The 14,290-nt window shown below is 42.6% G+C and overlaps 1 protein-coding gene across 1 annotated transcript in view; it reads right to left on the minus strand.

Annotated features, from left to right (window-relative positions):
- LOC138974848 (zinc finger protein 892-like) overlaps positions 1–14,062 on the minus strand; it is a 21,407-nt gene extending 7,345 nt beyond the window's left edge. The window contains exons 1-5 of the mRNA XM_070347573.1: positions 14,059–14,062; positions 12,809–12,989; positions 7,704–7,916; positions 3,610–3,725; positions 2,990–3,036 (exon numbers count right to left, since the gene is read on the minus strand). Coding sequence (XP_070203674.1) covers positions 2,990–3,036; positions 3,610–3,725; positions 7,704–7,916; positions 12,809–12,989; positions 14,059–14,062 — 561 coding nt within the window. The remainder of the gene's footprint in view (positions 1–2,989; positions 3,037–3,609; positions 3,726–7,703; positions 7,917–12,808; positions 12,990–14,058) is intronic.
- Between the last annotated feature and the right edge of the window lie 228 nt (positions 14,063–14,290).

Here is a 14,290-nt window from a genome sequence, read left to right on the forward strand (position 1 = left end):
AATGATATCCCCGGATGTTTTTTTCTTTTTTTCGATAAATACCTTTGATGACGTCATATCCGGCTTTTTTGTAAAAGTTGAGGCGGCACTGTCACACCCTCATTTTTCAATCAAATTGATTGAAATTTTGGCCAAGCAATCTTCGACGAAGGCCGGACTTCGGTATTGCATTTCAGCTTGGTGGCTTAAAAATTAATTGATGACTTTGGTCATTAAAAATCTGAAAATTGTAAAAAAAATTATTTGTTTTTAAAACGATCCAAATTTACGTTCATCTTATTCTTCATCATTTTCTGATTCCAAAAACATATAAATACTAGAGGAATACCCGGCTTCGCCGGGGTGAATCGCGAGACAGAGACAGACAGCGTGGCGGTTCATCACAATCACCTCTGCAGGCGAAGTCCTGTCAAACGGGATTGAGAATTACTACGCTGTCTGCAAGCCCTGTAGCAGGATGCTGTCAATCGGTGTCAGATGTCTTTAACTACGCTGTCTGCAAGCCCTGTAGCAGGATGCTGTCAATCGGTGTCAGATGTCTTTAACTACGCTGTCTGCAAACCCAGTAGCAGGATGCTGTCAATCGGTGTCAGATGTCTTTACCTACGCTGTCTGCAAACCCTGTAGCAGGATACTGTCAATCGGTGTCAGATGACTTTAACTACGCTGTCTGCAAGCCCTGTAGCAGGTTGGTGTCAATCGGTGTCAGGTGTATTCAACTACGCCCGTCTGCAAGCCCTGTAGAAGGGAGCTGTCGGGCGAGACAAACTGAATGCTCGCACCGCTTGCCAGGGATATAGCAAAGAGGGAAGCGGGCGAGTCTCTCTCTCGGAGTTTTCCGGCGTAGTTCGCGATCGAACATGAAAATTAAGTATATGTACGAGTTCTGTCTTTGTTAGCGTCAAGTTCTTAGTTCATTTAGATAATAAACTGGGAAATAGTAGTGTCTAATTTGGGAAAACATCCTCTGCATTACTTTAATGTACTTAGATACGAGTTCATCAACGTTTTCCTGGTATTTGAGTACGAAAGTACTTAGACATAACAGCACAGCTGGTCCCTATCTGTGAAAATACTGGTCTTTATCAGGAAAGACAACTCTTTAGCAGACTGCATCACATACTAGCACAAACAGAAGACATTGGAGGTTGCATGGCAAAGAGTAGCGCATTATAATTATCTGTGAGGTATTGTAAGACCATGATGCATTGCAGTTTACACTAATCAGGAAGTGGTCGTGTTTAAACGAAAGTAAATCAACTAAACGACCTGTCGCGTAAATCAAGGGAAACGACTGCGTCATAACCAAACGCCGAGCATACTTTCGTGACACTTGAGACGTACATGTAAGCAGGTAGAGGAAGAGATGAAGAGAGGGGAATGTACAGGCACTTGTATTTCATATTCAGCATGCAGGGATGAGGAATGTGTTGTCTACTCTGTGTAGGTTCTAATCTTTAGTCCCGAGCTGACAAATACGTAAACCCTCATTATTCTGTGTCTTGAGTAGCATACCACGAGTTACCTCCCTTAAATAGGCTCGCTCGACGTCTTTCCTTGTTGAGACATACATACCGTGTGCTCTTTGTTTCGTCGTTGCATACTGTTACTTTCTTTGCTTGTACGTATGGCTTCAGTTTATTTTCAGTCCTAAGCTTTCAGCAGATTCTGTAAACATCTGAGCGGCACTTCTTGGACCTGCATATAGAAGTCTTTCCGAACTGTGCAATGCAGTGTGTGTGTCGTTGTATTTGCGATAGCATGCCTGTATTATTTGCAACTGTACCAATACAAGTGCAACATGTTGTCATTACATATTGATTGATTGATTACATATCTCTCGTAAGGTATTTATTGCAGGAAAAAAAGGAAGAAAAAAACAAGTGCTATTTTTCCTCGTCATTTTTTTATATTTAGTCAAGTTTTGACTAAATATTTTAACATCGAGGGGGAATCGAAACGAGGGTCGTGGTGTATGTGCGTGCGTGTGTGCGTGCGTGTGTGTGTGTGTGTGTGTGTGTAGAGCGATTCAGACTAAACTACTGGACCGATCTTTATGAAATTTGACATGAGAGTTCCTGGGTATGAAATCCCCGAACGTTTTTTTCATTTTTTTGATAAATGTCTTTGATGACGTCATATCCGGCTTTTCGTGAAAGTTGAGGCGGCACTGTCACGCCCTCATTTTTCAACCAAATTGGTTCAAATTTTGGTCAAGTAATCTTCGACGAAGCCCGGGGTTCGGTATTGCATTTCAGCTTGGTGGCTTAAAAATTAATTAATGACTTTGGTCATTAAAAATTGGAAAATTGTAAAAAAAAATAAACATTTATAAAACGATCCAAATTTACGTTTATCTTATTCTCCATCATTTGCTGATTCCAAAAACATATAAATATGTTATATTCGGATTAAAAACAAGCTCTGAAAATTAAATATATAAAAATTATTATCAAAATTAAATTGTCCAAATCAATTTTAAAACACTTTCATCTTATTCCTTGTCGGTTCCTGATTCCAAAAACATATAGATATGATATGTTTGGATTAAAAACACGCTCAGAAAGTTAAAACAAAGAGAGGTACAGAAAAGCGTGCTATCCTTCTTAGCGCAACTACTACCCCGCTCTTCTTGTCAATTTCACTGCCTTTGCCATGAGCGGTGGCCTGACGATGCTACGAGTAAAATGGCATTGCGTTCAGTTTCATTCTGTGAGTTCGACAGCTACTTGACTAAATATTGTATTTTCGCCTTACGCGACTTGTTTCTTCTTTCGTTTATCTTGTTCCTTAACTATAAATATGGAGATATCGAGGCTCTTTAGTTGTTTTTTGTCTGATTTCCTTTCTCTCCATTAAATATGTCATGAACAGATCGTTCTCACTTTACAAAAAAAGAAAGATTCTGACAAAAAACCGAACTATTTTGTTCGTGCAGCAGCCGTATTTCGTGACAAGGGAGAAAAGCGATGAAAGAAAGACTACGTACCATGTTCTTGGTTTTCTCCCTTTCCTTTCCTGCTCTGGCCGATCTTCCTGTAACAGAGAATGCTTAATCACGTGCTTTGTTCAAGACATTGCACGCTACCAAAACTATTATCTGTTAATAACACATGAGTAACAGGGAATACTCTATCAAAACTGTGTAACTCTCATCATCTTTCACACACACACACACACACACACACACACACACACACACACACACACACTCACACTCACAAACACACACACAAACAAAGACACACAGAAACACACAGACATACAGACACACAGACACAGACAGACACAGACACACACATACACACACACAGTGCACACACACACACACACACACACACACACACACACACACACACACACACACTCACACACACACATAGTGCACACACACATACAGACACACACACACACACACACACACGCACACACGCACAGACACACACGCACAGACACAGACACGCACACACACAGACACACACACGGACACACACACACACACTCACAAACACACACGCACAGACACACACGCACAGACACAGACACGCACACACACAGACACACACACGGACACAAACACACACACACACACACACACTGGTTACTGACGTGTGTGTTTCCTCAACATTAGTTTCATCCAGTCCTCCATAATTCTGTCCTCCTCCACCTGTCGTTTGTCGCAGGCTTTCTCCAACAACTCCTCGAAGGTCAGGACGTCATCACCACTGTAACACACACAACTCGGCATTAGTGGAGCCCCGATACCTCTCTTGGTTGCGCTGTCACCAACACAGGTGTCATTCTCCACGAGCCAGAACAAGCTATTGCAGCTACAGTGTCCCAGGATGAGTCAATAGCTCTTGGATGTTAGCGCTTGCTAGTCACGCTAAAGAATGCGAAATCAAACTTTGGTTAAAGACCCACTCCGCCTCGTGAAGACAGTTGGTTAAAGACCCACTCCGCCTCGTGAAGACAGTTGGTTAAAGACCCACTCCGCCTCGTGAAGACAGTTGGTTAAAGACCCACTCCGCCTTGTGAAGACAGTTGGTTAAAGACCCACTCCGCCTCGTGAAGACAGTTCGTTAAAGACCCACTCCGCCTCGTGAAGACAGTTGGTTAAAGACCCACTCCGCCTCGTGAAGACAGTTGGTTAAAGACCCACTCCGCCTCGTGAAGACAGTTCGTTAAAGACCCACTCCGCCTCGTGAAGACAGTTGGTTAAAGACCCACTCCGCCTTGTGAAGACAGTTGGTTAAAGACCCACTCCGCCTCGTGAAGACAGTTCGTTAAAGACCCACTCCGCCTTGTGAAGACAGTTGGTTAAAGACCCACTCCGCCTCGTGAAGACAGTTCGTTAAAGACCCACTCCGCCTTGTGAAGACAGTTGGTTAAAGACCCACTCCGCCTCGTGAAGACAGTTCGTTAAAGACCCACTCCGCCTTGTGAAGACAGTTCGTTAAAGACCCACTCCGCCTTGTGAAGACAGTTCGTTAAAGACCCACTCCGCCTTGTGAAGACAGTTCGTTAAAGACCCACTCCGCCTTGTGAAGACAGTTCGTTAAAGACCCACTCCGCCTTGTGAAGACAGTTCGTTAAAGACCCACTCCGCCTTGTGAAGACAGTTCGTTAAAGACCCACTCCGCCTTGTGAAGACAGTTCGTTAAAGACCCACTCCGCCTTGTGAAGACAGTTCGTTAAAGACCCACTCCACCTCGTGAAGACAGTTCGTTAAAGACCCACTCCACCTTGTGAAGACAGTTGGTTAAAGACCCACTCCGCCTCGTGAAGACAGTTGGTTAAAGACCCACTCCGCCTCGTGAAGACAGTTGGTTAAAGACCCACTCCGCCTTGTGAAGACAGTTCGTTAAAGACCCACTCCGCCTTGTGAAGACAGTTCGTTAAAGACCCACTCCGCCTTGTGAAGACAGTTCGTTAAAGACCCACTCCGCCTTGTGAAGACAGTTCGTTAAAGACCCACTCCGCCTTGTGAAGACAGTTCGTTAAAGACCCACTCCGCCTTGTGAAGACAGTTCGTTAAAGACCCACTCCGCCTTGTGAAGACAGTTCGTTAAAGACCCACTCCGCCTTGTGAAGACAGTTCGTTAAAGACCCACTCCACCTCGTGAAGACAGTTCGTTAAAGACCCACTCCGCCTCGTAAAGACAGTTCGTTGAAGACCCACTCCGCCTCGTGAAGACAGTTCGTTGAAGACCCACTCCGCCTCGTGAAGACAGTTCGTTAAAGACCCACTCCGCCTCGTGAAGACAGTGCGCCTCACTGCCTTGGTTGGATCCGGCCAGGCCTTTAAATGGCATTAGATCATCACTCCACTTTGTCACATACCAAAAATCAACACCCTTACTGCTTGATGTGGTGGGTTGGACTTTTTTGATGAATTAATTTCCGAGAGCACCAAGGTTGTTCATAGTCGGTATGTGACCAAGTGGAGGGATGGTATGTGACCAAGTGGAGGGATGGTATGTGACCAAGTGGAGGGATGTTATATGACTAAGTGGAGGGATGGTATATGACTAAGTGGAGGGATGGTATATGACTAAGTGGAGGGATGGTATATGACTTAAGAGGAGGGGTGGTATGTGACTAAGTGGAGGGATGGTATGTGACTAAGTGGAGGGGTGGTATGTGACCAAGTGGAGGGGTGGTATGTGACCAAGTGGAGGGATGGTATGTGACCAAGTGGAGGGATGGTGTGTGACCAAGTGGAGGAATGGTATGTGACCAAGTGGAGGGATGGTATGTGACCAAGTGGAGGGATGGTATGTGACCAAGTGGAGGGGTGGTATGTGACCAACTGGAGGGATGGTATGTGACCAAGTGGAGGGATGGTATGTGACCAAGTGGAGGGATGGTATGTGACCAAGTGGAGGGATGGTATGTGACCAAGTGGAGGGATGGTGTGTGACCAAGTGGAGGGGTGGTATGTGACTAAGTGGAGGGGTGGTATGTGACTAAGTGGAGGGATGGTATGTGACTAAGTGGAGGGGTGGTATGTGACCAAGTGGAGGGGTGGTATGTGACCAAGTGGAGGGATGGTATGTGACCAAGTGGAGGGATGGTGTGTGACCAAGTGGAGGGATGGTATGTGACCAAGTGGAGGGATGGTATGTGACCAAGTGGAGGGATGGTATGTGACCAAGTGGAGGGATGGTATGTGACCAAGTGGAGGGATGGTATGTGACCAAGTGGAGGGATGGTATGTGACCAAGTGGAGGGATGGTATGTGACCAAGTGGAGGGATGGTATGTGACCAAGTGGAGGGATGGTATGGGACCAAGTGGAGGGATGGTTTGTGACCAAGTGGAGGGATGGTATGGGACCAAGTGGAGGGATGGTATGTGACCAAGTGGAGGGATGGTGTGTGACCAAGTGGAGGGATGGTGTGTGACTAAGTGGAGGGATGGTATGTGACCAAGTGGAGGGATGGTATGTGACCAAGTGGAGGGATGGTATGTGACTAAGTGGAGGGATGGTATGTGACTAAGTGGAGGGATGGTATGTGACTAAGTGGAGGGATGGTATGTGACCAAGTGGAGGGGTGGTATGTGACTAAGTGGAGGGATGGTGTGTGACTAAGTGGAGGGATGGTATGTGACCAAGTGGAGGGGTGGTATGTGACTAAGTGGAGGGATGGTATGTGACCAAGTGGAGGGGTGGTATGTGACTAAGTGGAGGGATGGTGTGTGACCAAGTGGAGGGATGGTATGTGACCAAGTGGAGGGATGGTATGTGACCAAGTGGAGGGATGGTATGTGACCAAGTGGAGGGATGGTATGTGACCAAGTGGAGGGATGGTATGTGACCAAGTGGAGGGATGGTATGTGACCAAGTGGAGGGATGGTATGTGACCAAGTGGAGGGATGGTATGTGACCAAGTGGAGGGATGGTCTTATTCCATGTAAAAGCATTACCAAAACCAACAGCCTATAGCTGCTTTCTCAGCAGGGAGTGGGTGGGTTTGTGGGGTGCATGTGACAAGCAACGTTTAATCCTCTACCACCACCCACAACCTCAACCGCACCTCCCTCTCGCACCCCCCCCCCCCCCACTACCTCCTTTACACTTGATCGATCACCTGTGTCCATTGATTACAGATTAAACAAAGCCAAGGTTTACTTTTGCCGTTATCCATGTTTCTGCCCCCCCCCCCCTCCACCCTCCCCCTTCCCCCCCTACCGCACCCCAAAACACCAGTGATTGGAGTACGGCTGCGTAAGGTGTATGTGATTCACTTATATGGTTCAGCCTTTAGTTCTGTGGTAAAAAAAACAAAAAAACACCACGAGGTGGGTGTGTAGGTGGTAGGGAGCGTAAAAAAAAAATGTAAATTTTAAGGGGCTTATTGTCCGTCAGGTCTTAATTGCCTATATTGGACATGAATTGGTTTATACGATTCGAGTTTTACGCCCTCACGGCTTTTTGATGTTTGCGTGTTTAGGTGGTATCAGCCATTGTGTTGACACGGGGGTGGGAGATGGATACCGTCTCTGGGTCTGCACATAAAGTTGACCCGTGTCCGTCCCGGCCCGGATTCGAACCAGCGACCTCTCGATCACAAGTCCAGTGCTCTACCACCTGAGCTACCCGGGAGCGTTAAGGTATAACGTATACCTATATAAATCTTATCTCTCATACTCGCCCTCAACCGAACTACCAAACCCCCCGCCCATACAAGCAAGAGTTACGTTTTCCTGTCTTGGGGCGCTTTCTCCATGCTGGCGTTCTCTTCACTGTCCTTGCTCTCTTCTTCCTTGAGTTGCTCCCCTTGTGGTTGTTCCCCTTGTGGTTGCTGCTGGTCGTTTTTCTCGCTGAGTTGCTGCCCCTGTTGCTGTTGGTGACTCTCTGTGTCGTCTGCCTCCACGCTCTGCCCAGGCCGTTCCTTGCGCGTGCTTTCGTACCTGCAATGTACAGGTGTAATATGTAGAGGTTACATGCCGAGTCTCAGTGATTATTAAAAATAATGGTCGAAGTTGGCGGATCATGAAAAATGCGAGCTTCAGCGAGCTTTTTCATGACCGCGAACTGAGACCATTATTTTTAATAATCACTGAGACGAGGTGTGTAACCTCTTTATTCCTCCTTTCTTCAGTTATTCAAAGAAAACAGGAGTTTTTGTGCGAAAGTTTGATCGAATCCGAATCACTCAACCAGTCAACCTGCGCAGGCGATCGATTAATGCGCGGTTGTATAGTTCCGTGCAAATCATTCCATTCTGTTAACACTTCTTGTCAGTTTCCCTGTTTTAGACTAAAATCAAGTACACAGATATGCTGTTATTCTGCTGTGGCGGTAAAGGCAGATATTGTGTGTTCTGTTTATGTTTTAGTATCGTTCAGGAAAATGTTCTTTCGTCAAATGGGACTAGCAGACGAACTTTTGCACCCGTGTTCCAACGTTAATTACTGTATGAAGTTCAGTTTTCTGGGGAAAATAGTGTATGAAACCGCTTTATGTTGTTTAAATTGATGAGATGTGTGCATTTGGTTGCGTGTGATCTGTTTATAAAATGAAATATTGTTGAAAACTGACCGTCGGATTGCAGTCAGTGTTGTCGAAGAAACTGCGTTAAAAGAAGGGGAACTACTCTTGTCGGCAAGAGTATGAGTTACTTGCCTTGGGAATTTGCTTGTGATGAACGGTGTGTGCACGGCAGATCTAGATTCAGATAACAACCTAACTCATGGATTTTATATGGAGATTCATGTGTTCAGGCCTGTAGTTGTTAATTTAAATGCGGTATGTTTATATTGTTTGCTCCAGAGATGTATATTTCGTACGTATAGAGCGTTCGGAACTTTTCAGTCGCAAAAGTAGTACCAAAACAGAACAGCTTCTCAACCCATTGCACTATCGAGGATTCAGGCTGTTGCTGGCTCGTTATTTGTTTGGTTGCTGGGTCATTATCGAAAAATAACTAGCTCTACAAGTTTACAGAGGTAAAGAAGCAGAGGGGGGAATATTGTATGTAACACTGTTAGTGGTGGACTTCTCTGACTACCTTGGTCTTGTACCTACAACGTACATGTGTAATATTCCATGTAACACGTTTAGAGTTAGACTTGGCTAACTACCTTGCTTCTGCGTGCTTTCGTACCTGCAATGTACAGTAACAAATTTCATGAAACGCTTTTAAAGGTCACTTACTTGGGTGACTACCTTAGTTTTGTACCTGCAATGTGCAGTGACACATTTTATGAAACGCCTTTGGAGGTCGACTTGGTTTTGTACCTGAAATCTACAGTGACAAATCTTAATGATTTTAAAGGTAAAGTTGGTTGACTTTGCCATTTAAATGCATGCATCTGTCTACCAAGAAATCCGGCTAAAATATTATACCAGTCAATAGGTTAGTGTGTGGAATTCTTTTTTTTTTTATAGATATAAACACATTAACAACATCAATGAATAATGCAGCCTGTCTGCGACTGTGGTTCGCCTTTAGAAAGTGTGAGTGTTTACCAGAAATGCTAAATAGTTATTTGATCCTACACCATGCAACAGCAAAATAACAGACACAAACTGCACTCACCAAAGGAATAGAAAAATATCATCAACACAAGTTCAACACACACACAAAACAACCAACCAACCAACGACAACGATGATGATGATGACAACAACAACAACCACAACAGCAGCAGTAGCAGCAACAACAACAACAACATCATCAACAAGAATAACAAGAGCAACAACAACAACGGACAACAAACACCGCTTTTCATGAACAATGAAAACTCGTCTGTTACATAAGTAAGGGACGCATGTTTCATCACCACCAAGACAACATGTATGCCTCAAACAATGGATGCGTGTAAAGCTTCAAAGCTCCAGCTTTTAAAGTGTGAAAAAATTATTATATTTCTTAAAGGAACTTGACCCCGCTGTACCCATTACATATGAAGAAGGTTGACAAGACTTGCCTCATGTCTGAAGGCCATCAAACCTTGACAGAGTGTAAAGTCTCAAAGCTCCAGCTTCGAAACTGTTCAAGAAAACGACCATTTTCTTCAACAATTTTTTTTTTAAATGTTATTATTTTTATTTTTATTTTTTTTATTCAGGCAAGCACAGATTTATAATGACACATTCAAAAGCATTGTCACTGATAAGTCACAGCAGTGACAGAGCTGAACACACATGTGATATTCAGTTACTTCTTACATTTTCAGAGCACGTCCCAAAAATCAGAGGAATACATTGACTATTGTAATAATCACTCGTCTTTATCCAACCGTTACTAGCTGTTGATACGGAATCCATTTTTTTTAATAAACTGAGTGTGTTTCATGAGAATATTGTGAGCATATTTATCAATTTGGTACAAATTATATAATTCTCTCAAGAATATTTGCATGTAGGGACGAATTTTTTTTTATTCTGCATTTGTAAACAAAAAACTTTGCTGTTAATAAAATATAATCAACTAGTTGATTACCCGCTTCGCCGGGTGGATCGCGAGACGGAGTATGCAGCGTGGCGGTTCGCCGGCTTAGAGCACGTGTTGATGTGATTGACGCCACACGAAGGAAGGGAGATAAACGCGCAAAACACTGGAGAAGATAAGGAAGAGTTACTGGGAATGGATCTACAGAAAAACCAAAATCGGTTCACCGCGCCGCGCTTAGAGCACGTGTTGAAAATTTTCATCGACCAGATTGTGTCCGGGGTCTACCTGAATATGCACACCAAATTTGAAGCAGATCCATCGAGAACTTTGGCCGTGCATCGCGAAGTGACAGACAGACACACACACAGACACACACACACACACAAGCCGTATATAGATATAGAAACCAGCGTCTGTTTTCATGTGGTTTTCATGGTTCAATAATACCAGTGTTGGTGTAAGTCTGAGTCTGTCACAGTTATAACATTTTTCTTTCAGACATTTTTCAAATTCAATCCAAAAAACCTGGACATGTTCACATTGCCACAACTAATGATAAACTGTATCTTTTTCTAATTCACAAAAATTACATACATTACTTGTGACAACCCCCGTGTCTTTCAATATTTCATTAGTCACTAAAACCCTATTGTTTATTTTAATTTGGAACCAGTGTAGTTTTACCTCTTGTATTTTCTTTGTTTTGTAAAAGACTTTATTCCAATCAATTTCAGTTTCAATGATGTTTTCCCAACTTTGACATGCTTTTGGGACACATGTATCAGTTTTTCTAACAAGACTTTCATAAAATAGTTTTGCTCCTTTTCCACCAGAAATAAAAAGAGGAAGTGCTTTGTTAATGTCCACTGATTTTTTTGTATTCAATAACAATACTTTATTTTCTGCATATATATAACTCTTGATTGTGCTTATAGAACCGTAATATCCCAGAGAAGATGTCTCAACTTGCAATTTGTCTTTAAACTCATTAAAACTTAAAAACTTTCTATTCTCCTTTATAAGTCTTTTACGTACAATATACCATTTTCAGTCCAATCTACAAAATGAAATGCTTTGTTATTAATCTTGAATTTGGTATTGAGGAAAAGTGGTTCTATCAACAGTTCTTCAGATGTATTGATCTCTGTTTTAAAATAAACGTCTTCATAAGCTTCAAATACATTTTTCCAAAACAAATTTACTGTACAATCGTTAAATAATTTCCCTCAAAACTTTGACACCAGTGCTAATTTAGGGCATCTTATCAATAATATTTCTTTCTATTTTGGATTGTATGTTGTGTTCAGAACTTTCTTCATCCAATTTAGTTTTAAGGAATGAATATAAGCCTTAATGGACGGAATATTTATACCTCCTTCTTCTATCTTGTGGATAGCCATTGTTCTTTTTATTTTGTCTCTTTTTTTATCCCATACAAATTCAAAGCACATTTGTTGTATTTATTGGACAATTGTATCTTGTGGGTTTGGAAGCATGATCCACAAATAAACAAGTTTGGACAATACAAGTGATTTCAGGACTGCTAATCTTCCTATCGGTGTAGTTGACCGTTTTGCCCATGTATTAAATAACTTTTTTGCTTCCTTAAACTTATCATTTATGTTCATCTGTGCCATATTTGACAAATCGTTGTTAAACCAGAGCCCCAGTATTTTAAATTTGTTAGGATTCCAACACATGTTCAGATGTGTGAGAAACACTACTTTGCTATTTCTTTTTCCCCCAAGCCAAACGTTACATGTTTTATCATAATTGAGTTTTAACCCGGATAAATTCTTAAACAATTCTATCTCATAAAACAATGTTTCGAAAGATATTTTGTTTCCACCAAACAAAAAATATGTGTCGTCTGCAAACTGACTTACTTTACACTCAGTATTTTCTGATATTTCTTTAATCTGACCGTTCTCCCTTATCCTACATGCTAACAATTCTGTACACAAAATAAACAAATAAGGTGATATTGGATCTCCCTGACGACAGCCACGCTCAATTGGAAAGCTCGTGGACAAAACGACCATTTTCTATTTTGTAATTAAACTTGACCACGCCGTGATGTGAAATGTGAAAAAGTCAATGAAACTCGCGCCATAATTGTACGTCATCAAGCTTGAAAAGTATGTGAATTTTCAAAGCTCTAACTTTAAAAACATTCAATAAAATGACAATTATTAGGGGTTTGTTATTATTATTAGACCCGAAAGGGCCTCGGCCTTTCCTTTGAAAGCAACACCAACCACACAATACCTCCGCCAACTAGGCCAGATAGACCAACAAACAAACCTCACAACAACACTCAACCAACAAACAAACGACACCACACGCACGCATCCGACCACCAACACGCACGCACGCACGCACGCACGCACAAATAGGACTCACTTGTTTAGCAGGTAGGCGACCCGCTGCCTGACGTAGGTTTCATAGCACATGAACTTGGGGCGCACCTCCCGGACCACGGCTTTCCAGGCGTGCGGGATCTTGGCGTAGAGACTGGGGCTCCAGGGGTTGACCTTCAGCGCCGCTAGTAGCAGTTCCCGGTCCTGCTCGTGCTTCGACAAGTCTGCAAGGACACAAAGATACGTCAAACTCTGATATGCAGAAATATTACACTCTGATATGGAGAGATCATTATCACACGTTCATAATGGAGATATATATCACACTCTGATACGGAGAGAAGTGAGACACTGATATGGAGAGATCTGTAAAGATACAGAGAGATACAGTTTAAACGCTAATAATGAGAGAGATTAGACGCTGATATAGAGATATCTGTAAAGACACAGACATATATGTCACACTCTGATATGGAGATATATTACACTCGGATACGGAGAGATCTGTAATGACACACAGACACAGGTCACACACTGATATGGAGAGATGTCACACTCTGATATGGAAAGATATCACACGCTGGTATGGAGGGATCTGCAATGACACACAGACACTGATATGGAAAGATGTCACGCTCTGATATGGAGATATATTACAGTCTGATATGGAGATGCATTAAAGTCTGATACGGAGATATATCACACTCTGATATGGAGATATATGTAATGATACAGAGATCCAGGTCACACACGTGCTGCATGTCGTGGTCATGAACGATGCTCACCGGGCAGACACGCTGACCAAATAATGCACTGTTCACAGCAACATTACTCCACCACCAAAACTCATGTGTATATTTTCTTGATCAGCCTTTTTTCTTTCTTTGGTGTGTGAAGAGTTTATGTATAAATGACAAACATGGAAATACAATCAGACGCTAATATGGGAAATGTCTCAGGATGAAAATGATTAATTTAATGTAATGCCGTGCTTCTTCCTTCCAGGAACGCTCTCACGAACACAAAAAAAACCACACACACACACACACACACACACACACACACACACACACACACTCACACACACACACACACACACACATACTTTCAAACGCACACATACTCTCATACACAAACATGCACAAAACAAAGGAAAAAGGAACATGTAATGTTGGATGTTTTAGATTTATTCATTATTGTTTTACAAATATGAAGACGAGTTGTTTGTGTGTGTGTTGTTGTTGTTTAAAAAAAATAAAAATTTAATGACACTAATTAGAATGCAAAACTGACTCATGTTATCGTGTGAATTTAGAAATGGACAGATTTAGATGTGGAACTGTTCAGCACGTGTACGGGCAACGTCATCAAATCTAGTGTTTACGTCACGCGTTTGCCAAGATGTACGTCTTGCTGGGAGGCAAACAACGTATAGGAAAATGGATGACTGCATTTGGAACTTTGGAGAAGGGTGAGCAGAAAGGTAAAAAAAAATTTTTTTTTTTATCAATTTTATCTGCCGTGG

Source organism: Littorina saxatilis, linkage group LG8 (genome assembly GCF_037325665.1).
Source record: "Littorina saxatilis isolate snail1 linkage group LG8, US_GU_Lsax_2.0, whole genome shotgun sequence".
Lineage (NCBI taxonomy): Eukaryota > Metazoa > Mollusca > Gastropoda > Littorinimorpha > Littorinidae > Littorina > Littorina saxatilis.